Source organism: Haliaeetus leucocephalus, unplaced genomic scaffold (assembly GCF_000737465.1).
Source record: "Haliaeetus leucocephalus isolate CR32 unplaced genomic scaffold, Haliaeetus_leucocephalus-4.0 Scaffold517, whole genome shotgun sequence".
NCBI classification, from domain to species: Eukaryota; Metazoa; Chordata; class Aves; order Accipitriformes; family Accipitridae; genus Haliaeetus; species Haliaeetus leucocephalus.
The window spans coordinates 8,131,984-8,157,532 of NW_010972953.1; the positions used below are offsets into that span (position 1 = coordinate 8,131,984).

Below are 25,549 nucleotides of genomic sequence, written 5' to 3' on the forward strand. Positions count from 1 at the left end.
TAATGCAACATTGCGGTAAAACTGAGAAAGTAATTCCAGGAACAGAAGTAAAAGCTCAGACTGGTTTTTAGAAACGCATTGTTACAATTACTGCAACATATCCTCCTGAAGCCTCCTTTGGGCTTTTTCCTCTACTTACCCTTTTCCTTAGATGCACGTTTACATTTGTTCTTTGAGTCCACACTGGCCTTACAGCTGTTTTCTGTGGAGTAAAGCATGTTATTTACCCACAGTAGGTAGCCTAAACTGTAAATTCTGTTGCAAGCTTTCCGGGAATCAGTAGAAGAAGATCACACATTTACCAGATCTCCACGTAAAACCTCTTTTCATTTCCTCTAAGAGTTGCCAGACTTCATCTGTTCAGTGCTTTAGGGGCTGTGAAGCAAGAGAGCTCTGCTAACCCATGGGGTGGCAAGGGGAAAAGAGGAAAGCTCCACCCCATCTGCCAGCTGCAGGAGCTCCTTGGCCAGAACGTGCCATCTGGGGAGGGCAGCAATACAAAGGCAGATTCCTCCAGCAAGTGGGATTTAGGCTTTTAAATTACAGAAATTGCCCCCCCTTGCTGTGTGCTGTGGCTTGGATGACTGCAGATTCAGGGCAAAGCTTTGAACATGGCTGAGGGACATAAGGAATTATCTGTCTGCTAAGAGGTGCCAGCCCCTGTTCTTTATGGGTGGCCATTACTAGAGCAGAATCCAGGACCAGTAGGGAAATGCATTCAAGTTGTGATCAGATTCTTTCCTTTGCCTGGCACTGGGCCTGGAGTGCATGGCTGGCCCTGGCAGATGGCATCAGAAAAAGAAATGTCTTAGTTCTTTTGCTCATTCACACAAGTAAGCATAAAAGCTGAAGGACCCATATCTCTACTGAATGTAGGCAAGGTCTGATACAGACATTGGTCCTATCTTTGGAAAGACTTGAGCTTATCTTTCACATTCTCTGGTGGGTGTAGGAAGGCTGCTGTCCTTGCACATGAAGAATTGGTGTCACAGGTCAGATGATACACTTATTCTGTCATTAACCAGACACTCCTATGTAGTTTAGGGAACCAAAAACTGTTGTGAAAACAAGTAAGTTCCCTGCCCTGCCCAATTTCCTGTGCTGGATTAAGCAATTTGGGTCACAAAAGGAACCTTGAGTGTCTTGTGACTTAGCACCCCTGGAAAAGCACTTTGCCCTGGGCCCCAACTGACTGCAGCCAGCCCTGAGTGAGGAGTCTCTAGGCTCGTAGGAGTACATGAATTACCTGTCTGTCAAGTGTACTGTATCACTGTGCAGCACTGCTTTGCTCAGAAAGCAGCCATGACCTGACCTAATACTTGTGGTAGGATATCAAGAAGTAGTCAGCTTAATTTCTTCGTAGCAGAAATAGAAAGGCTGGGGGAAGGAATAACATATAGTTCCTTGCTACAACCCTAACTTAAATAAATAAGAACAAAGATACTGAAGCGTTTTAAGCTTTTTTTCTTCTTATCATAATGCCCATGCTGACAATAATCTTCTGTTATCTGGAGCCTCCAAAGTGAGATTGGATTTCCACAGACACATGCAGTCAGCCAAAAATTACTAAACTGAGTGCAAGAGGCTGCTGGTATGCCAGTTCTGCTATCATAAAAGAGGTCAGGGCAGACAATAGTCCCCTTTGGACATAATGCTGATCTGGGGACAGGGACTGAGGCACTGCCAATTTGTCTTCATTTTCTTGCCTACTAGTCCAGTTACTTGACTGATTCAAGAGCTGGGAGCAGAGGCAAAAGTTTATAATAGCTACACCCAGACATCTGTTGAGTATGGACCCTGGCAGACCATGCGAGTAGGTAAGAAGGGATCAGAGGTGCAGATGTCTTCTTGGATGGCATTTGACGAACTCCTTGGACTACGTCCCTTCTAGCCACTCAAGAGCTTCTTCAGCTCAGACTCTCTTCACAGAACCATGGAAACTGCTTAGAAAAGTCACTTGATTATACTAGCAGCTCAGTCTGTTCTTCCAGGTCTTTTAGAAGTCTCTTACAGCTCTGATACTGGATTCTTCGTGGGAGCTTGGCAGGCAAAGGACCAGGGATGGTGCTGTCTGGGCTGACACAATGGATAATTTCAGTGCACTTTGCTTCTAGCTGCGCACTGCAGAGACTCAGTGACACAGTTCTTTCACGTAAAAGCAGATCGTCTGAGCTGTTCTTAGTGCCCATGAGAACATCAGCCCAGACAGAAGGTGCTTTTCTGCCAGATTACTGCAGGTTCCTGTTCTGCCAGTTGCATGTGATGATAGAAAAAATGAGTGTCCATTCTTCTGTCTAATAGAAAAAAGGAACTGTAATATCTTGGTGCTCTGTTGTGTCCCTCAGTGCCTCTTCTTGAGAAAAGATGGGTGACTAATTCATGCATCTCAATCTGCAGTCAGAACAGGGCTGAACTAGATCCTAATGGCATCCTCTTGGTGAATGGTGCCCTCAATCACTGTGTCGGTGGTTTGCCTGGAGCACTTGCGACTCCCTTTCATGCTTTTCAGGTTTTCTGAAAGATGTTTTTGGAACTTCTTGGTGAGGAAGCAGTAGATGATAGGGTCCAACACACAGTTCATACTCAAGAGGCACAAAGTCACCTGGTGAGCATCATTGAGTTGTTGGCGCAACTGACAGTTTTCCTTCTTCCACTGCTCCAGAACAGTCAGGGTCCAGGGCAGGTGCACTATATGATGAGGTACAAAGCTTATGATGAACACAGCCAGCACTGTGCAAACCATCCAGAGTGCCCTTTGCTTGACATGAGCACTCTTCCGTGGCTGCACTGATTTGGAGAACAGTGTCCTGATAATTATGATGTTCCAGCCTAGTATAAAAAGGAAAATTATATAGAAGAGGATGCAGATGATGACATGAATGGTGAGAACAGCTGAAACACTGCTAGAAGAGTTATAGCGCTCAAAGCACCGTGTGAAATTCTTCGAATCAATCTCCTCCTGATTAGTATTATTGTCAAAAAGGTAATACAAAGAGCTGCCCACTATTATGATCCAGATAGCTGCTGATAAGTAGATACCCCTTCTCTGGGTGGTAAACTGAGCAGCTTTAATGGGATTAGTCACAGCTTGGTAACGGTTGTATGTGATGACCGTCAGAAAGGCAACAGAAGAGTAGGTGTTAACAAAAAATAAACAGCCAGCCACATTACAGAGGAACTCAGGCATGATCCAGTCTCCATGGTGGTGATAGTAAACAATCCACATTGGCATCGTAACCAAGAAGAGCAGGTCAGCTACTGTCAGGTTCACCATGAATATTTTGATTTCATTGAGTTTTTTGGTGGGGTAAATACGGCTGAAAATCCAGAGCACATAGCAGTTGGCAACAAAGCCCAGAATGAAAATGATGCTGTAGAAAACAGTAAAGAGGTTGTAGCGAAACTCAGAGTCTATGTGGCATGAAATGTAGGAATCGGCACTACCTTCAGCAGCGCCTTTACCCTTTCCAGACATGGTGCTGAGTGGGCACGTCTGAAGCAGGACTTCCTGATGTAGCTTTTCTTCTTACCTAAAAATACAAAGTATAAAACGAGCTGATTGGTATGGTGCCATTGCTAAGCCAAAACCCACCTTTCATTTTCAGCTGTCTGTGACCACAGGAGTTCTGCTCCATGCCTTGGCTCCAGCCACAGACACCTGCCCTGTCCCCTTGGTCCTCTCTTTGATCCTATTTCCACACCATACTAGCCTTTGTGTCTTCATCCAGTGTTGTTCGTTACAGTGTGGATATCAGATCACTAATCTCTAATCTCAAAAGACTTTTATGCATTGGGGTTCTTAGATAAAATAATCTGTTACTCTGCTCTGTCTCACATTTCTTAATCTTTTACTATAAGCAAACAGGTTTTCTGGGTCTCTTTTCCCCCCCTGTGGTTGCTAATGCTTTCTAACTTGCCTACATTTATTTTAACCTAGAAATTCCAGAAGTGAAACAGTATCTGGTAAAAATGTCTCACTATTGCCATTTCCAGAGTCACCCTCTACTTGTTGTTTTCTGACATTTTCCTGCTTACACTTGTAAAGATTGTATTTGTTTTCTTAGTTGCAGGCACTATAGGATCTCACGTTCACTTAATAGGTTACCAGACCTCTCAATTTTTTTATTCAGTGAATGATGTAAAAGATGAGTCACTAATCCTAAAGGGTGATGTTTTGTGGTTCATTGTTGACTTTAACTACAGTTTCTTTCTCTTAAAATCCTGGCTGTTGTCTATTGTGCCATCATTTTGTATTCAAGTTGTTATCAAACCAATCTGGCTCCCCCCCTTTTTTTTCCCCCTACCATTTCTGCATCAAATGGAAGTGTCAGCCGCAGCAATTCTGTACTTTCCTGTGTCGCTGGTGAGGCTGCTGACAAATACTGTCCCTAAAGAGACACTTTCAGGTTTTTAATATTACCAGTCCCTACCTCAGTTAGTATTTCTTCAAATCTTGCTTACAGTTTGGACATACCAAATTCCTGCATCATCAATACTGTATGTGTTCTTGTCTCAGATTTACATGGATTTGGTCTAATCCCTTGTATACTTCAACCTGCTGCTTTTACCATCCAGAGGACGTACATGCCTGTTCTTGGCTTTAGTGCCAACTCCCTGTCTGATGTTGGGCAGGCACTAGCCTCTTCCTGACACAGTCCTGCAGATCTGCTTTTTCTCTCCCTCTTCCTTCATGGGAAGTTAACTGACTAATGCAGATAAAGCAGTTTGAGAGCCACCAGCAAGGACACTAGGTTGCTCACTAATGGTAAACTTGCTGGGTTTTTAACCTAATTTGCAGAACATGGTGGTTTTCCTTGAGAGTAAACTGTACTGCCAGTCACGAAGCCTAAACTTCTTGTGCGAGTTATGATGGGAATGCCAGGCGCTGCACATTGTGATGTGCTTGCCTCAGCTCTGCCAGCGCTGCGGACAAGCATTTTCCCTCAAAGACTGCTGCCTCCTGAGAAGGCACCCTCCTGCCTCGAAACTTTCTGGATCTTCCCCAGCAGCAGCTAACGACATAAACCCCCATCTCACCCTCTCTGCGTTGAGTCTCTCTTTGTGACCATGTGCCATTGGTTCCTCATTCACACTTCGCACATTTGCAGTTTTCCTCTGCAAATGCAAAGTCAGCTCTAGCTCAAGAAAGCTCTTCCTTTCTTCAGAAAACTCTGCAAACCACTCGGTACTTCTTTCCATTTGTTAGGAGAGGAAGGCAATAGTCATCTTCCCAAGCCTGTCCCTCCTCACCCCTCACAGGTCCCCTAAGGACATGACAACTACAGATATCCACAACTTGTCCTTGGACCTTCACAGGCTGCTGCATGCTGGGCAGCACTGAGGTTTGAGTGTCTTTAAACTCAATCTTTCAGCCATGTTCCATGTGAATTAACAAGTAGCTGTGGCAGTACTAGTAGCTGGCCAGGTGACACATGTATCTGTCCTCTTTCACCTTGATCTCTGCTACCCTGCTGAGAACCCACTGATCTCTAAAGGGTAGTAGCTGATTCAGGTGATGGTTGCCAGGTGGTGAGGATGGTCTGGGCCATGACACTTCAGGGTCTGGCCACAGAGGTCTGGCACATCCCTGAAGAGTAATGTGTCACTCACTGCTGCCCTGCGGAGAGGTCCCAGAGCAGGCAGGGGCCCATGATCTGTTCCCTGCTGTAACTTTGATTCATGCAGGACCCAAGGCAAGTCCTACTGGTCATCTCATGGATCTGCTTCCACACCCTCATCTATGTATGAAAAGTAGTAATTGTCACAACATGGCCTTAAATAAATGTCTGTGTCTAAGCCCAGCTCTCCGACCCACTGAGGGACCATCTCTGGTAAGGACATATACCAGTTGGAAAGGTTTGCATCTCTCAGCCTGGGAGGGCACCTAGCAGATGCAGGCATTCAGGGAAGAGGTGAGGCTGTGCAGGGGCAGGAGAAACTAGTGGGGAGCTGTGTGTTTGATAACACTATTCTGACACTAGAATAAGAAAAAAAAGTCCTAATTACCTAAGATCATTAGAGAACTTATTTTTTTTCAAATCCGCATTGTAAACCCACTGTTCTGACTATCTGCCAACTGCAGCAAATAGTTCTGGTGCTTGGGGCTGGAACCTTCGCAATGAAAGGTGCTCTATCACTGTAGCACCAGACCTGAACATACCAAGAGTAGGGAAAAAAAAAAAGGTGATGCATCCCACTAGCAGAATTCATGAGGAGGAGAGAAGTGCCCACATCCAATACATAGGCATAACTGTTATTCACAAAGTCCCTTTAGACTGTGCCGCGGGACACTGCCCATCTACCCCTCCATTTCTGGTGCTCTACATGGGCTTGGGCAGCCTCCAAACTTTGCCCAGGAGCTCTGGTGGACTTTACTGGTGGGGTCTCCAGGCCTGCCCACCAGCTGCCAGATTTAGCAGATGGGGTGCAAGGGAGAGCAAACCTGCACGCCCCCCTCCATGGCAAAGCCCTGCACAAAAGATGGGTTTGAGCTAAGGGGCTGTGCTCTGACCTGGAGAGATGAGTGCAAGGACCTGCTCTACATTGTTAAATCTGCTAGAAATCTCTGGGAAAGGTGGGCTGTAGGAGATGGCAGTGCTGTCTCCTGGTCCCAACAGCACTTGGTAGAGCTCATCTGTCTTTGCCTTAGTAGGCTGTATGGTGCCAATGCCAAGGTCCCTCAGGGAATCACAAGAGAGTTGTTTTTCCCTTCTCACTTGTCAAGCCAGATATTCTACAAAATACAGCTAGAAGAGAGCATGGTACCATTCCCCACTAAATTTACTCAATACCCACTTCCCTCTTCAGCCTGAGGAACTCAAGCTTACATCTCCCATATACTTGTGAGATGTCCTAAGCCCTAGATTCTGGAGTACCGTATGGGGGATATCACTCAGCCTCTCCTGTTGAAGCAATTCCCCTTTGTATAAAACACATAAATGTTCTCTGTGCCGGCAGGAGAACAGGCACAGTGGTCAGGGTGTGGGCTGGCGAGTGTGGGTCCTGTTCTCTGCTGCAGCAGGCTGTGCTGCATTACCAAAACCCTGGCAACTCTAGCCCAAGCCACTACCTTGTACACTAGTACACCAGCCAATAATCCCAAGTGGTTTATATCGTCAACTCCATTATATGCAGAACTAGAGGTGGAAGTAACCAGCTGCACAGCAGAGCATGGCTGGGGGAACTGCAGAGTCTGCTCCCAGTCTACACACTTTCCCATGGGCCATGCTCTCTCAATAAGGATTTACTGCCTCATGGCTGCAATGTGCAAAGACCATGCTAACACAAACTATGCCATCAGCAAAAGTATATTCTAAGAGGAATAGTACTAATAAAGCATATTTTCTGCTTACCACAGTCAAAAGGATTCAGCATGATATGTCCATCTTCAGCTTTAGTAGAGCAGTGATGGGTGTTTTACTGAGGATGCTCAGTCTTCTGCCAAGTGTTATTTTCTCTGACCTGGGGCTGGAAGGTCTCCACACAGGCAGCTCTCAAGAACAGGACACCAGAATGGGAGCAACTGCAGCATGACTGCAGAGTCACTAGAGAAGAGGAAATGTGTGACATCAGCTCAAAGGAAATGAGAAATAAAATAAGCTGTAGAGGAAAGACAATTAACCACAGCAAAGATCTGGTAAGTCCTTAAAGCTGTTTCCTCAAAGTTATCTCTGCTTCTGATGATCCTGAAAGAGAGCAAATTGGGATTTTCCTCTAAAGGCAGAATAGAAATCCACTCCATGTCCCTGGTTAGATCTGGGATTAGACAGTATGTGAGCATCCTTCTTCCAAACAGATGAATAGCAGAAGCCAGAAGAGCTTTCACTTAATAACTTCAAGGAAAGGAAGTGCCAGGAAACTCATATATCCCATGGACAGACTCATTCCCTAGCAGTATCCTTCACACTTGTGTTGGGGCTAAACAGACCCAGGAATCCAGCCATCCCAAGTCTCCTTTTATCTCAGGGACCTTCAGTGGACACTGAGACACCACAGCATGGCAGGTCTTCACGTGGCCCATCCACCTTCACATCATGACCACCATTATTTGTGGCAGCCTGAAGAACACTCATCACAGTGATGCAAATTGGTGGGGTGCTCAGGGAGACACCAATGACAAGCAAAGCTTGGTCCCAGCTAACCTGTAAATACCAAGTTGTAGCTCCCATGCTGATGGTTAACCTGCCCTCCATGCAGACACTGCTCTTACACCTGCACACAGTGCAGATGTGAGCTTGAAGCATCTGCACCATGTTCTGCACAAACCTCATACCTGCAGACACCTACAGGAACTGAAGCACTGAGTCTGGTGCCTGGGTTCAGTGTGAAACACATAGGAACAGAGCCACAAAGTCCATTACCAGCACAAAGAGGTGCCTGAGCCTGCAACAAGGCTGATGTGGAACAACATGGGCCCAAGCAGAAGCAGAAGAAGCCAGTCTGCATTGGTGCTCCCCTGGGAAGGCTGGCTCTCCTGGCTCTTCTCATGAAATGCCATCTATGACAAACAGCCCATGGTAGGCCCTGGTAACATTCATGCTGTGAGGAGCACCAGAGACCCCCATGGTGTGGTGTCATGTCTTGGGACAGCCACCAGGGACAGGCTGAGGGTTGTGTCCCCTGGGCCACACCAGCTGAGGACACCAGCCAAACTTCTCCAAGAGCCAGGAGCTGGCAGGGACCCTGGGACACCTTCAAGTCATGCTTTTGCTGTTGGGCTAGTGAGCCCTGGCTCTGAACTGGGACACAGCAACCTCCTCATCAGCTGGGGAGATGGGGCAATGATGGAGGGGGCAAGCTGGACGGCAGCAACGCTGCTGTGCCAGGATGCTGACTTTTGGCTTGCCTGGCCTTAGGCATCTTGAGGTGATGGGCTGCGCAGCGTCAGGGCAGCCACTGCGGTGCCAGAACCCACCCTCTGTCCATGCTGGTGTCTGTATGTCCCCAGCCAGGGGCAGGCAAAGCCTTCACTTCAGCATGGTGCCCGGGGGTGAGCAGAGGCAGGCTGTGCACCTGGGTGCCTGGCCCACACCAGGAGCCACAGCCGAGCTCCCAGCCTGGCAGGGCATTGTGCAAATGCTCAGCAAACCGCTCACAAACCAGGATGTCCTGCTGCTCCGGGGCCTGCTCAGGGGAAGCTCCAAACAACCCAGAGGTGCATGGACACCACAACTGGCACCACAGCTGGATGTGCCCTGAGCTGCTGTGGGATCACCCTTGTCCCCCACAGCAATAGCATGGGGTGTCCAAGGGACTCAGAAGCCACCTGAGCTGAGCACTCCCCCAGCGTAAGGGAGCCCCGCAGCGACAGCACTGTGCGGGTGGGAGAGCCTGCTCTACCCTGCCCTGCCTCAGCAGGGTGGGCTGCACTGGAGGGCTGGCTGTGTGGAGCTGGGGACCAGGGGGCAGCCAGGCTCTGCCTCTGTCAGGCCATGTCAGGGTGACCTGAAGGGTGAGATGAGGCTCCTGCAGTGATGCTACAGATCTGTGCTGGGATGAAGGCTGCAGCAGTCTCCTTCCCTCTGCCACCTGCCATCCTCCCTCCTTCCCCCTTCCCCATCCACCGCTATAAAGATGGACTGAAGAACCTGACCCTTCATGGACCACACAGAGCTCCAGTTATGCCTGTAAGACTGCTTCTGGGAGCTTAAATTAAAAACAAAATAAAAGCATGCTAATGAGGTTGTCTGGCAGCCAGTCCATGCCTTTGAGAAGAGCAGCCAGTGAGGATGTCTGGTCACGGAGGGAAGGGGAGCGCTTGCAAAGGCTGTAGCAACAGCCAAACAAAGCTTGCTGTCCTGCTGCAGCCAAGTTCTTAGAGGAAATGAAAGCCCAGGAGGTTTTGGCCTGGGGAGGAGTCTCATCAGCAGGCTTCATCCTTCCTCTGTTCAGCCCTGCTTTGGCTCTGCCACCGATGGGGCACATGCTTGTCGCTGAATTTCAGCGAAAAAGATCTTTTGTAAAATCCAGAGAACCAAACAACAAAAACATAAGTTCAGTGGTGAGAGACACAAAGACACCTGATGGGTAGAAACTCTACCAGTGACACAAGCTTTGCTTTCTGATTTAAGCACTCCCACTGGAGTCAGGACACCTCTAACTGCCCCAAGCTGGGACCTGACCATGTCAGTGCTTCCTCACTGCTCTCTGGATTTACTAATTTTTCAGCCTTGCCTCAAATGCTCAGGTTAGGCCTCAAGCTATTGAGAGTCACAGAAATGCCCAGAACAACCACTTGGTCATGTAGACTGGCCTCTTGCCGGGCTTGCACTTGTCCACCTCCTATTTAGTTGGGGAGTTCCCTTCCTCATCATCTCCATTTTCAGCTGTTGCATTTAAAGCATGAAAAGTAGAAGGGGACCCAGACTCAGCAGTCCCAGTACTAAGGCAACAGAGAAAGGGTGAGAAAATTCCCCCCCTCCCTCCTGAACTGCCTTGTGTCTGTTATGCATTGACAGGTCCCATTACCCCTCATACAGAACCCTCAGCCAGCACTCCTCCCTCTCGCATCCCTTCCAGCCTGGGGACTCTGTTCCCCTGCTCTTCTGGGACTGCTGCCTGTTTCTGAGCGCTTAACTTTGAATCCACTATTAAGATGCATTTTGTTTGTGGTGGCCTGGCTTATTAAGTGGTCCTGGCAGCTTTTGACTGCCCTGTTCTCAGTGTTATTTACCACTCTTCCAGTGTGGGGGATGCACGCAAAGTCTGACAACACTGAATGCTATGCAAGACCAAGTTAAAAAAAAAATATCTTGAATATGCCTTTATTTTTATCAAGTAAACTTACAATCTAATAAATAAGCTGCTTTTACTATAACTGATTCCCATATGATGCTGTTAAGTAGCACTAATGGTACTTTAGGTTGTTGTATCAGGATGCTAGATCTTGGAGCAGCTCTTCCAAATGATGTTTTCTGGGGATAACTTCATGCAAGCTGGCTGGTAGACAGTGGGCTGATCCCCTTGGTTCTGGCACTGTATCAGCACTCTCGCGGCAAGTGCACACTGCTGTGAAAAATGCACACTGCCTCCTTGTATGCAGTCTGCCTCTAGCATATTTCCTTGGGGTCGTTTCCTTCTGAGATGGAGCCTGTTAGCAACATACCCGCTTTTGATGATCACATATAAATTTTGCAGGTATCAGAAAGTGTCTTGGTTTTGAAAATATAGTATTTAAGCAAATATCCAGAGATCTCTTTCCAAGAGCAAAACCACACTGTATTAGTGGAGAAGAGCTCTCTATGGAGTGCAGAGGAGGAGCATTTTAGCTGACAGGCTCTGCGTGCACTGTGGACTGCACTGTTCAGTGACAAGAGCAGTGAACAAGGACAAGATGAAATACCGAGATGGACCTTGTGAAAGCACCAGCCGCTGCCACCAGTCTTAGAGTTGTGCAGGTGCGGGACCAGCACACAGGTGAGCGTGATCCCTGCTGGTCCTGGTCACCAGGATGCCTTCTTGAGTGCCAGGACAGGTCTTTGAAAGGACATGAAGTTCCTTTCAAGGTGAAGCGGCTGATGATCTGACGCTAAGCATTACTGTCTGTGACTTTGCACTACTCATCTCATACTCTCTGCACAATTTCCTTTTGCTTGTTGCAGGAAAGAAATACTAAATAAACTCTGTAGCTTTCCCCTGCAAGCATTTCAGAGCCCAACACATCCCCACCTTATTAACAACTCTGCAGGAATATGCCCTGAAGCTGGGGTTGCTCGGCCTAGAAATACATCCACCTTAGCGTCCGAGAGCCCCTCCTGGGGCAGCGAGCAGTGACACTTCCTGGTAGCCATCTGACAGCTGCAAAGGCAGGGCACAGGTTCTGCTGCTCGCTGTGGTGCTGCTGGGACTACCCAGCCTGGCAGGAAATGTCTCTGTTCAGAGCCGCACTGCCTCATCGGCAGCAGGCAAAGCAGGGAGCAGGGCAGACTCTGGCTGGTTTTGGCAGATGGACCCCAAGTCCAGCCCTGCTGCACGGTGCAGAGGGATGAGCTCCACAGGCCACCACATCAGGATTTATGTGCTGCAGCCCCAGGCTGTCATAGCTCTGTCAGAGGGGAAAACCATGCCTTCGCTGGGCTGCCCACAGCGGGGTCACTCTGCTCCTGCTGCTCCAGGCAAAGGCAGGGGCTGGGCTCCTTGAGAGGCTCCAAGCATTGTTTCCTCTTCCTCACAGGAGGAAAGTCCATGGCAGGGCTCCTCACCTCGCTTTGCAGCATCCAAGCAAAGCTGGGGTTGTTCTTACCACCCAGGGGTGGGACAGGACCCAGATGAGGGCAGACCCCTTCCCCACAGCCCCAAAGGCAATGGCAGCGCTAGCCTGACTCATGCCATCGCAACGCACCTCATCCCTGCTTGCTGGGCATGGGGAGCGAGCACACGTCTTCCCAGCGCACCCGGATAGGGAGGACAAGGATGGCTCTGAAGCCCCTGGAGCTGTCCAAGATGCCACGGCTCAGAGATCCAGGGGGGATGCGCAGCCAGCCCATGTTCCAAGACACCCAGACACAGAAGGAGCCCGTGGTGCTCGGGGAGGGAGGCCAGCACCCTGGGAGAGCAAGCAGAAGGGACAGGAGCCTCTTACCTCAGGGCCACAGAGCACCTGGTCCAGGACACCCCAGCCCACTAGGTCCCTGCTGCGAGCTGAGCCACCGGCAGGGCCGAGCCGTCAGCATGCTCCTGCCTGGGAAGAGGCTTGGACAGGAAGGACAGTGCAGCGCTTGCTCACAGGTGAGTGACTCACTTCCCTCTTGGCACTTGCGACAGGGCTCAGACATGCCCCAGCTGCACCCTGGAGCTTGACACTGACTCCTGTGGCCCTTCCTCAAGCAGGCAGCGGTAGGGAAACAGCGGTGGAGGCTCTGTTCTGGCCAGGGGCTTGTCATGCTCCCATGTCATCTGGTGCCTTGCAGGCCTGAGACGGGGTAGCTCTGCCCTGCAGCAGCTCCAGGGCAGGGACACTCCCCGGCCAGGCCAGGGTCGCAGAGGTGGTCTCAGCTTGGCAAGGGGGGCCAGCGCCCTCGGCAGATCCATCCTCTGTGCTTCTCATTTCCTTCCAGATATTGGGACCAGGAGCCAACACAGTGGCGAGTGCTGGTTCAAATTCTCCCCTTGGAGGTGGAGACTTGCTGCAGCAGGGCAAAGCATCAGGATGAGACCGCTTTGCTGTGTGAGTCCCCATATGGGGAAACATTAGCCAGAAAATATTCCAGGCTGTGGCAGCTAGTTTCCTTGCCCTCTGTGCAGCATTATAAACCCATCCTGGTTCTTGTGCTCCTTCAGCTTCAGAAGAAAGGGTGGAAGACATATGGGGGACCCACTCCCTCTTGCTGCCACAGTCCCAGGGCAGCAGCTCTGGCATTGCTCTGCTCAGGTTTCACATGGGATTTCCCCAGACATGTACTGTGGCACTGGCATCACTTAGGTCATGGGCATAACATCCACCTGAGTCACTTGTGTTATAACAAGTAATCACATGTGTTTCTGTCTGCTCCTTTTATTCACCGTGAGTTGTTTGACAAGGAAATGTTGTTGGGTTTTCCTTGCTGTTAAGAACGGGCACCGATTTCTGCAAGGAAGGAGGCGTGATGTTTCCGAGACAGCCCTGAAGGGCCAGACAATCAATCACAACTGTTTGGTGCACAAAAGCATGTTGAAAGCACATCAGAGCAGGCACACAACCTGCACCGCTATCAGAAGGAACTGGCTGTTTGCATGTCCTGTAGTCCACCCATCTAAGCCTGCCAGATACCCAAGTGCAGCATGCAGAGCTGCAGCAAATACCCCAATTTCCCAACCAAACAGCAAAGCTGCACCAGTTTAACTACGGCCTTCCTCAACAAAGAAGGTTGCCAGTGTACTCTTGTGAATAAGGAAAGCTAGGCTATGCTAGGAGCAGCGGGGCCAGCAGAATGACAGTTAATATCCCCTCTGCTTGGTACTGGTGATGCTGCAGAGAACTGCCACCACGGCCTGAGCCCTGGGTCACGTCCTACGGAGGGAGCCAGGCTGGGATAGCCAGGAGGCTGAGGGACGATCTGATCCCTACCTGCTGCTGCTGGAAGGGAAATTGCAAAGAGGATGGAAGCAAACTCTTCTCAGTAGTGGCATATGGTGTGACAAGGGGCAACAGCCACAAACTGGGGTGCATGACAGTCAGGATGGACATTGGTGAAATGTTTTCGCTAGAAGGGCTGTGCATTCCTGGGACAGGAACCCAGAGAGGCCAGGGGTCTCATCCTTACCACTTGGCTAGATAAAGCCACAGCTGACCTCACCTAGCATTAATGACAGCCCCACTTCAAACACAAGGTTGATCTAAAGACCGACAGAGGTCCTTCCCCAAAACATTTCAGTTCTGTGATTTGAACTGCAATAATTGTACTGGCATGCGTGCCAGTGTTATTTTCCTTTACAGGTGCTCCCCATGTCATCAAAATGCACTCCTGCAAACCCCATTCCACCCAGAAAAACTGTTACAGAAGTGCCCAGACAGGGCCTGCTAGCATTTGAAAAGGAAGCAATTCGACCAGACCCAAGAAAATGGATGACACATAAATCCCATCGATCATTTTCAGGCTACATCCTTGTTTGCTTCAATGAGAATCCAGTAGTGGCTGTGAAGCAGGGGACTTTGCACCTTAATGTTAATATTAATGCTACGTCTGGACTTCCCTGCTGCTGCAGGACAACCGAATATGCCAGAAAGGGAATATGAATGAAGCAGGCGGCCAGGGAGGCCAATAATGCAGGAGAGTCCATTTCAATAGCACTGAATAGGCTGAGGCAGAGATCTGCTGCAAAGGAAGGACCTAATTGCCCCAAACTACGTGTCCATTCTTGCCCTGGGAGTCCAAAGCCCTCTGGCTGGTGTGACAGGGGGGCTTCCTAGTAGGAAGGCTGCCAAACCTCACTAACGAGTCAGGCAGCAAAACTACGTCCTAGATCTACCTAAAGTGTGCATGGTGCTCACTGCGGCACTGAGATCAGAGTGGGAAAGACAGGACCCCAGCCTGAGGAGCAGCACTCCCAAACATCTGCCCATTTTGTGCACAACACAAAGCCAGGGCTGTGAGAGCTTCACCTTTCAAGGAGGAGTTAGCCCTGGAGCTGAAGGCAGGGGAGCCCCCAGCAGCAGGAGGTGCACTGCCAGCAGTAGTTCTGGAAAACAAAAACAAGGAGGTTTTGAACACAGCTGGCGCAGCCCCGCGCACTGTCGGGCCCAGGCACACTGTGCTGGTGCACAAGACAAGGGACGATGCCCCCATTCTGCTTGTGAATTGTAGGGCTCAGCTGCCCAAGCAGGGGAGGTCTCGCTCACACTGCAGCTTGCAAGAGGAAAAGGAAGTCAAGACAGCCCATTTGCTCTAGATAACACACTGCAATCACCCAACTCTTTCTGAGGGAAACTTCTTACATTAAGGCCAAGCTCTCACAGTTTCTCTCCAGTTTCAGTTGTTTTAAGAGGGCAGAGAAAGACTAGCAAAAGAAACTCTCATTTGGAAGAAGTGGAAAGCACAAGCCCTTGATCTCTCCCACTTGGGTCCCTCTATCCAACACTACATTGGCTGTAGTTAATCCCCCACAACTAGTTATACTCCAGAAATACAAATTGCATACAGCAAAAGAGTTGTTACTGCCCAAGGAAAAGGGGTGAACAGCTAATTTAGAGCACATCACTGTGTTTGCCAAACTAAGATAAATGTTAAATAACACACTGGTTATGTCTTATCAAGAATAGATTTAATCTCTGGCTGATCAACCAGGCTTTCTATAGCTGCCATAACTTGGTCTGGCTTTTATTGAATAGTTTTTCTACCTGGTGTAATCTAGCTAATCTGGTGAACATCTGGCAAAATCTAGACCTAGGCCTGTCTACATGCTCAGGGGATTCTCCATTCTCATCCCCAGACTACACAGTAGCACCAGACAGGAATGCCCTGCACCCTGTCCCCTTTAATCCACAAGTGCGTAGGTTGCTGTTGCAGTTTCCCTTTTTTATCTTCAGACACAAGAAACCAAGTAACTCGCAAAGGTCCTTCCTCATCCCACTATTGCTGAACAGGAGATACACCCTTTCAAATTCCATATGAAGGGGAAGGCAACCTCCCTGCCTCAGAAAGGAACCAAGAGCTTCAGGAGCAATCTCTGGACTCCCAGAAAGTAGCAAGGAGCTGAGCCAGACTCTGGTAGACCCCTGTGTACATTCTGTGGGAACTGGACACAGAGGACAAGTTATTTCCACAGAAAACCAAGGCCAAGACCCTACTGAAAAGTGCTTCTGTAGCTATCTGGTACCTTTTCTCCTTCCAAAAGAAAAAAAAAATTACTTCTTATTCCCACCAATATATTTTCTTGTCTTGTGTATCAAGGTCAAATATTTTAGCCTACGAGGACCAGAGCCAAAAAGAACTCCAAGGAGGAAGGAGGCCTAGAGATCTCTTCCTCTACAACATCTCTACCTCTTGAAATTAAACAATGTTTCATTCAATCCATCCCACTGCCTTGGCATGCATTGCAGAGGCCAGGCAACAGCCCACCCTGCACCTGCGGGTGTCCACGTTGTGCATCTACTTATCTCCACCCAGGCAATTCAAAACAGTTTGCTTTTACAAAGCCTGAATACAAGGATAAAAATTAACCTCCCAGGTTCCCTCCAGTGGAGCAGAGAAATATCTAGCAAAGGGCCAGGTATTTCGCTGCTGCTAAAGCCTGCCTGGCAGATGGGAAGCTTCACAGGACTTGGCTGAGTAGATAAGACAGGAGAAATGCTGCATATTCAGACAGAGAAGCATATCATAGGCAGGACAGGAAAAAAAGGAAACAGGAACAGCTAAATTGAGAATGAATTGAATTGAGAACAGCAGCATCGTTATAAGCTACATGTTTTGCTGCCCCAACCAAGTTATACCCAGTGGAAAAAAATGACTCTAACTGCAGAAGCCCGTAGGACTAGTACTTCAGTGGCTTTGGCCACAGGCTGCACTCCTCGAGATCCAGTGGTAAACCATCTCATAAACATACACATCTCTGAGAAGCAGAATCAGAAGCCTAACACAGGTCTTACAAACATTTCAAGCTCTCACAGGACTCATCCTGAGCTAACTGAAAAAAAAAGTAAAGAAAAGATCTGAAAAGTCAGTACCATCAGTCAGCCAAGCCATTACACCATCTGAAAGGAAACAGTACTAGAAAGACCAGTATTTCAATATTGAAAGGAAGGACTCTGGGACATGAGTGACTGGGACTGATCTCTAAGCTAGAAATACTTTGACAGGGGAACAAGAGGCAGACAAGTTAGAGGGACAGCATGTCCTCCGGGCAAGAGACTGCACTTAGAAATACTGTAATCATTTGAGCTACTGCCCAGCACTGCTCGCTTCTTACACCCAGGAAGCAGAAGAGATTGCACCTGAGACAGCACCGCAAAAATTAACTGACATTTTACCCAGAACAAATGTGACTAATTGTTGCCTTGACAAGGAAGTTGTGTCCTACCAACGCATTCCCAGTTAATGGAGGATCAGGCTCTGCGAACAAGAAGGAATTTCAGCACCTGAACAGAGCAATGCTGCACAGTTTGGCATCTCCCAGACCTGTCAGCCCACCTTAGTCTGCTGCTAGTTATTGTTTGGCTCTTGTATGCCATCCAGACATCACCAAGGTGTTACTTTTTAAGCTATGTTTTGCCCCTTGAGGTTCAGGCTCAAGCTACCTACCTAGCAGGACAAATAAGGTAAAGAAACTGTATTCCTGTGTTTACACAGAAAACAGGAACTGTATTCTACTGTTCTAAGAGGTAGTTAATGTATAAAACACCAAAATACCTTAGTTTTATTAGGGAAGGATGTTTCACTTCACATCCCGTCACACAGACCAGTGCATGAGAGGAAAAGAAGAAACAAAGGCGAGTGGAGAGCACCAGCCACCTTTCAGCAGATTCATCTAAGTCCTAGGCCATGTCACAAAGCACTACCTTCCTTCGGAGCTGCTTTTCCTGCAGAAATCTGTTTGGTAACACAACAACTTGATCAAGCTGCTCCTCCCTAGCGGGCAGAAATAGAAAGCAATTAATCAAAACTTAAACAGTTAAGACACCAGAAGATGGAGGCTTCTCTTCAAGGGCAGCAGAACCAATCTTTCTGAAGAGAGACCTCGCCAATGCCTGAGACACAAAGGATTGTGGTCATTTGAAGATGAGGGCACATAAGACAGCAAGTCCAAGTGAAAGGAGCTGGCTAAGGGCAGCGAGGAGGAAGAAAAGCAGTATCTTCATGGAGACAGCTACCCACGGGACCCAAGTATGGGGACGGCCATCAGGACAGATGGGAAGAGTTTGTGGAAAGGTCTCCAGAGGAGTCTGCCAGGCACATGTGGATCCATAGTATATTCCATTTTGAATGCCTTTAAACAGTTGAGAATTTCTTAAAAACTTAAAATATACACACAAAGTAGGATTTAAAAATCAAAACTCATGAGTCTGAGCTCATCCCATAGCTCTAAGGAGTTACACTCTTTACAGGTGCCCAAGTCCTGCCAAACCCATCCATGTTCTCCAAAGGCGCAGCAACAAGCTCAGTTTTCAGCACGGACTCTGGCACAGCTGCATACAGCCAGGCAGCATCCAGGGAAGAGATACGCTCTCCCTGTCCTCCTGGGTGCCATGCTGCAGGACTGTCACTTCAAAATTCAAGCCAGAACAGACTTTGGGCTGATAGCAGACCCTTACCAGGGAAAGTGTTCATGCTGAAGAGCAGCACCATTTCAGCGGCCAGCACTCAACTCAATTGCAACTCAACCCTTGCAATTGTATCTTTGAATAATTCCAAGAAAAAAACCCGGTAACTTGGGTAAAAATTTATTTTACATACAGACCATTGCAACTTAACTATTAATCAAGAGAAGTTATTTTTCCTTTACAGGAAGTGACCAGCTGGTCTGAGATTAACAGAAGTCTAAGCCTGAGAGCTGGGATTTTAGTTTGGAAATCAGATCTTGGGGGAAGGGTCCTTCCAAGCACCACTCAGTTCAGGGAGGAGCTGCAGGACTTTAGCTGCAAGTCAGCTGCACTGCACAGTGCTGGAAGCAGATTCCCAGAGTCAGTTCGGACCTTTCCAAAGCTGAACTTTCTGAGCAAGATGATGCCTGGAAAGGTACGGACGCATTTCCAATATTTTGTTCAGCTCTCAAACTAGAAATGGAAGTGGTGAAACAACACAATCTCTGTGAAGTACAAAACATCGAGATAACAGGGGAGCAGACAAACAGGACAGCAATAATGGCGGGGACCCTCCTAAGCCAAGTGTTCTACATGTAGCGGGTTCCTGGCCGAGTTCATACTATGGCCCTAGTTCAAATGGACAGAGTACAAAAAATACTTTGACCAATAATTAATTGTACTGGAAACAAACAGTCTACTAAAAAGCAATTCTTACTCTAGGTGCCAATGAGTCCTTAAAAGCAGGGAGGGGACTGAGGAGCTGCACTTGGGCAGTGCTGCCAGGATCATTCACGCTGCTCCATTTTTACTTTGGGAGGTCTCAGGAAGGTCCTGTTTTTCTTTTCTTTCTTCCCCTTTGTATTTGCCTGGAAATTTCTCCAGCTGTCCACACGACCATCCCGGCTTTCCTGGGAACAACAGAGAGGCAATGGAGAGTTAAGATGTGCAAGAGCCAGAGAACAGGCAGTACATACCAGTTTCAAGAGATCCAATAGCAATTTCCCCCTTATCCAGCACATAGCACCCTGGCAGCCAAGACATACAGACACTGTGAAGAGCCAGAGCAACAGACACAGTACAGTGGAACTACAAGTAAGCTTACAAACACCAGCATAAGCACATCCAGCTTGGGATGTGCAGCCCTGACTAGAGTCTACTGAATCCTCTGATGTGCAAAGAAAACAAGAAACCTCATCCCCAATGGATGTTCGTAATCTGTCAGCCCAGAACATGCCATTTCCTTACTCTGTCTCACATCCTTGAGACAGCTCTCCTTGTGCTGCAGATAAGAGAAGGGAAATGTACTGCTGTCTTCTCTCATGCTCCTTGCCCCAAGCTTCATCACAAAGACACAATGAGAAAAGACCTCTGGTACACTCTTTTCTCCCCTCCCTGGCTTACCTGCAGAGCAGCAGAATCCCCTGCTGAAAAAAAAAAAAAAAAAAAAAAAAAGACTCCCCACAAAGCCAGCCTATGATCACTACAGGCTGAAGGTTTCACACAGTATGACAGGACAAGTCCAGGGATGATCCACTTCACAGCATGGGATCCATACCCTCAAGGCCCATGTGACTATAGCTATGCCTGCAATAGTGGTGCTGCACACAGGCTCTGGCTACAACAGCTGTCTGCTTCACTCCCCTCCTTCCCCATGGCAGGATGGGGGAAAGCCAAGCACTAGCAGTGATCTGGATGATGGGGCAGAGTGCACCCTCAGCAACTTTGCAGATGACACAAAACTGGGACGAGAGGCTGATACACCAGAGGGTCGTGTCGCCATCCAGAGGGACCTTGGCAGGCTGGAGAAATGAGCTAACAAGGAGACATGCAAAGTCCTGCCCCCAGGAAGGAACAGCCCCCAGCACCCGGACATGTTGGGGGCCACCCAGCTGGAAAGTAGCTTGGTAGAAAAGAACCTGGGGGTTCTGGTGGACACCATTTGAACATGAGGCAGCAACATGCCCTTGCCTTGCTGCAAAGACAGCAAATAGTGTCCTGGGCTGCATTAGGCAAAGCATTGCCAGCAGGTCGAGAGAGATGATCCTCCCCCTCTGCTCAGCACTGGTGAGGCCACAATTGGAATGCTGTGTCCAGTGCTGGGCTCCCCAGTACAAGAGAGACATGGACATACTGGAGAGAGTCCAACAAAGGGCCACAAGGATGATTAAAGGAGTAGAGCATCTCTCATAGGAGAAAAGGCTGAGAGAGCTGGGACTGTTCAGCCTCAAGAAGACAGGGAGGGTCTCATCAATGTGTAACAAGTATCTGAAGGATGGTGGAAAGAAGACTGAGGCAGACTCTTCTGGGTGATGTCCAGTGCCAGGACTAGAGGCCATGGGCATAAACTCAAACACAGGAGGCTCCATCTGAACATCTGGAAACATGTTTTTATTGAGGGTGACTGAGCACTGGAACAGGTTGCCCAGAGAGCTCATGGAGTCTCCATCATTGAGGATATTCAAAAGCCACTTAGACATCGTGCTGGGCAACTGGCTCTAGGTGGCTCTGCTTGGGCAGAGGTGTTGGACCAGATGGACCCCAGAGGTCCCTTCCAACCTCAACCATTCTGTGGTCACACTTTTGCTACGGATAATGTTGTATGGCAACTTCTGTTCTAACCTTCTTGTTTCTTACAGCTTGTTCATGGAAGCTACTCTTGAAATTACTAAGAAAGGGAATTTTGAGGGCAGGGTGGGAGAAAGTCGATGTTCCAACCTGCTCCTTCTACATCAAGATGTAATTCATCTCTGAAAGCAGCCTATGAATAGCTCCTAGAAACAGCAGGCAACCACTTGCATGACACAGGTACTCCTATAAGGATTCAAAAATACTGCAGAACATACATGAGGGACAAAACCTACAGGTCTTTATGGTAAAGAGACAGGATCAGAACTAGGATGCAGTATGCAGACAAGGATTGGAATCACCAGGAGCAGGAAAGCCGAGAAGAGCAATGCAGAGGTACAACACAAGCATCTTTAAAAGTTGGGATTTTTATGTTGGCTTTATTTGTTGGGTGGGTTTTTTTGTTGAAACTGAGACAGAACCACAACTGCAGAATATCAACTTAAGTTTTTTTTCCCTTATGGTTTAAATATCATTTGAAGCAGCAACACACATACTCCTTTTGGATGTATTTTAAAGGCAGCCACTGAATTAGTACACATACAGGAGCAGCCAAGAATTCATGTCTTATTTTGTCTCCAGTCACCCTCTTTCAGTGATGGTCACTAGCAGAAGTAAGCTTCTTATTCTTGTGCACTCCAGTGACTCATTTTGGACATTAACACCCAACTTTGATACTCTCTTTTCACATGGATTAAATGGTCACCAGCAAGGCTGGAGAAGATACCTGTAAGTGCAGAGGTTCAGTTGTCCAGGAGTGGTTGAGGACATGCAGGTACTCAGAGCTGCAATACCAATAGTTCTGCAGCTCCCTTGTTTGGTCTATCATTATTTGCTTGTAATGCTTGCTGACATTTCCTCAGCTGCTATGCTTTACCGCATCCCTACAGCAATGACACCCAACTTCTGTGGCCATTCTGGCATGAGAACACAGAACTTCTGCCAGCAGCAAGGCCAGTGACATACTCATTTATCTCTCTGGCATTACATGACAAAACCCATAGCATACTCAACGTAACAGCATTACACAAGTTTTCCAGAATATCCAGCTTCCTATATCCATGTTATATAGCACATGAACGCAAACTCTTCCCAGCTGAGTATCCAGTAACATCCTAGTTGCCCACTTTCCACAGGAAGCCAGTCCAGCTCATACCCTTCTCTCCCAGACACCCTCTTTTTTAAAGTCCTCTTGAACATAGACTGGGATTCGGCTTTGGATTAAATGAACAATCTAGCTCATCTTTTTATGAGGCCCTGCACACCGTTACTGACTTCTTTCCTGCCCATCACCCCCGGCACATCACAAGACTTCACCTCTGGTGTGTAATGAGGGAAGAGTTACAGGCTTGATCAAGTATTTTTGCAGGCTGTAGGTATGACCCATAGAATAGCAGCACAACCACCACAAAGCTACTTCGATACGCCTAAACCCTGAATACAGGGTGGAAGGGTCAAAGGGAAGTGACTGTCATTCAGGTCTCTGATACTCACAGGAGATACAGATTCCATAAGTCTTAGCAACCAGACTGAAAAGTACCAACAACAGTCCACACTAGTGGTTGAACAGCTGCCAATTAAGTTTTACTGGTCACCAGTGACCTGGGCTAAGCAGCAATTCAAATTTCTGACTAGGGACAGGAATGAACTGCTGACAAAGCTGAAAAATACTACACCTTAATTTACCAGACCCGTTTCTGGAAAGAGACACCAAAGCCCCATTGGTGGGCTTTTCTCCCCACACAAGGGCAAAACCCAGGCTTGTGCAGGATCTTTACTAAGCATCTACTTAAATTATCTTATAGTACCTGCAAACAAAAAGTCCCTCTTTAGGGGCATTCCCTGCAGCATGGCCAAGAATTGCCAAGGCCCATCCTGTAAGTTAAGGTGCTGATTACCTCAAAGTTCTTCTGCCATTCTCGCTCTCGTTTAGCTTTCTCTTGTGCCTCAATTTCTTCTTCCCTCTGCCGCTTCCTGGAAGGGAAGCCAGAAAGAAGTTATGAACCCAAAAGTGTCTACTTCAAAGAAACACAGTAATACTTTCAAAACATCTTGGAAAGCTCTTCTGGTTTCTTGACAGATTGAAGTGCTTATCAGAAGAGATAAATACACGCACCTAAGAGAGCACAACAAATAAAAATTTATTTCAAATCTGGAAGAGCAGCGAGCAGAGAAGATGGGTTTGGCACCACTGACAGCATGTCAGTGACATGGCACCACTGACAGTGAGTCAGCTTCTCTTGCTCGGCAAAACAAGTTGGACTCCTTTATAAGTCTAGTGATAAGTCTCTACACCTATTGAGAGTACACATTTTGAGAAGTTAATATAACACTTTAGCGTGCAAGGTAAGAATGAAATGCCCCTGCCCCCCCCCCCCCCAATTTTCATCTGTAATTAAAAGTAGTGTCCTGCAATCACCACCCAGACTGCCTTCACTGACCAGTACTGAAACACCACTCTATGAAGTACCCCCACAGTGAGCGCTCAGGCAACATGTGATCAAAACACCTAAGAGAGTTCAGGATCACACACGCCATAGGGTATTTCTGGCACTTAATTAAAATTAAAAATCAATTCTTTGTGTGCTAACGACATGCAGAAACAAGTCACTATTTCACTGTTTTGGCTGGCCTCCATGTATACACATAAAAGTATATAAGCACACCAAATATATCAATGCCTTAAACACAGGAGGGCAAGTTTCCTGTTTGCATTTCTCAAGCGCAGAGCTCTACAACCCACAGGTTGCCCAGAGAAGTGGTGGAATCTACACCACTGGAAATCAGCTTGACAGGACCCTTGTTAATCTAATCCAAGGCCCTGCTTTCAGCAGGAGGTTGGACCAGATGATCTCCAGAGGTCTGTTCCAACTTAGACTTTTCTAAGAGTCTATGATTCCTTATCTTCTCCGAGGAAGCATGAGGGGGGAAGAAGAGCCTGAACTGCACAAGCAGAATGCTGCTCATACCTTTCATGCATTTCTTTTGCTTCTCTCTCTTTCCTCTTAATTTCCAGTTCAGCAAAGAGCTTCATCGTCTGTTTGTATACAGCTTGTTTGAACTGTGAAACACAAATCTAGTCTTAAAATAATGCCCATTAACACAGTTAGAGAAGTCTGTTTTATGTAAGAATGTAAGAAGCATAAAAAGAATGCAAAGCATATGTATGTCCATATAACTCCGTATCCTGCCTTGACAGTAGTCAGTAGCAGCGGCATACAAAAAGGTATAAAACACTGCTGATTAAATTCTGGCCCTGACACCAGGAAACAACTACTTATTAGCCTCATATTAGTCTAATTTTCATTTGTATCCACGAAGCTATGCCTAAACAGAATTGTTCATTTCAAGCTCTCTTATTCTTCTGTAAAGTCTTGCAATGTTACATTTGACAAAAAAAAGCAAAATGGGCACTGTTTAGATAGTAAGTTCCCACCAGATCTTCTTGATGTCTTTTAAAAGTCTAGCGATTGCTTTCCAGGAAATATCAGTATACTTAAAACAAACTAACTTCATTACTAAAGAACAGCAAAGAGTTCTGAAAATCAATGGAAAATAAGATGGTTATGGGGTTACTGTGGTGATATCAAGAGGAAAAAATGACTTTGTAAGAAAAAAAAAAGGTGATGACTAATGATGTCAGTGTTTGATAATCATCTACCATTCTGTTAAAGCCTCTAATATCACTTGACTTTTTCAGACTAGAAACCAGGCAAGAAGAACTAAGTTATGTCATACCTTTTTTAGTAAAAGTGATTTGTTGCAGAACAGCACATCTACCCTCAAGTGCTATACGGAAGAAACACCTGAAACAGCTCTTACTACAAAACGTCACTAACGCATTTTAGACATGCTGCAGTGGGTTCTATATGTTCCTCTGCTGGCAGCAAGAACACCACAGTTCCAGCATTCAGAATACAACAATAAATTAAATTCAAAAAAGACTGCATGATGTGCAAGCAATGAAGACTTGCTCCAAGAAAAGAATTGGGTATTTTGACCTATATAACCTCATGATATATTTACTCTTTACACTACAGTTAAACTATTTTCTAAAATATACGGGTATTACCCAACACACGGTACTCTACAGTGGCTTGTCAGAATTTGTTCTTCTGTAAGTGCAAGGATTTACAACACTAACAAGTCTAATAAATACTTCTGTACTGGTTTTGACTCTTAATTCCTCGAAACATGTTTTGTACTCCC

At 47.3% G+C, this 25,549-nt stretch overlaps 2 protein-coding genes across 2 annotated transcripts in view; both read right to left on the reverse strand.

Annotated features, from left to right (window-relative positions):
- On the reverse strand, positions 1-19,509 carry PTAFR (platelet-activating factor receptor). Its single transcript, XM_010576272.1, has 3 exons — positions 19,431-19,509; positions 7,353-7,544; positions 1-3,530 (listed from the first exon to the last, which is right to left on the reverse strand). The coding sequence occupies exon 3, from the start codon at positions 3,473-3,475 to the stop codon at positions 2,414-2,416; it is 1,062 nt and encodes a 353-aa protein (XP_010574574.1). The 5' UTR covers positions 3,476-3,530; positions 7,353-7,544; positions 19,431-19,509; the 3' UTR covers positions 1-2,413.
- Positions 18,838-25,549, reverse strand: part of DNAJC8 (DnaJ (Hsp40) homolog, subfamily C, member 8) — a gene marked incomplete at its 5' end in the record, with an annotated part of 12,562 nt that continues 5,850 nt past the window's right edge. Inside the window, 3 exons of the mRNA XM_010576382.1 lie at positions 18,838-19,623; positions 23,239-23,314; positions 24,310-24,401. Coding sequence (XP_010574684.1) covers positions 19,501-19,623; positions 23,239-23,314; positions 24,310-24,401 — 291 coding nt within the window. The remainder of the gene's footprint in view (positions 19,624-23,238; positions 23,315-24,309; positions 24,402-25,549) is intronic.

Coding starts and splice junctions, on each gene's coding strand:
- PTAFR (XM_010576272.1), bottom strand. CDS start 3,475: ATGTCTGGAAAGGGTAAAGGCGCTGCTGAAGGTAGTGCCGATTCCTAC.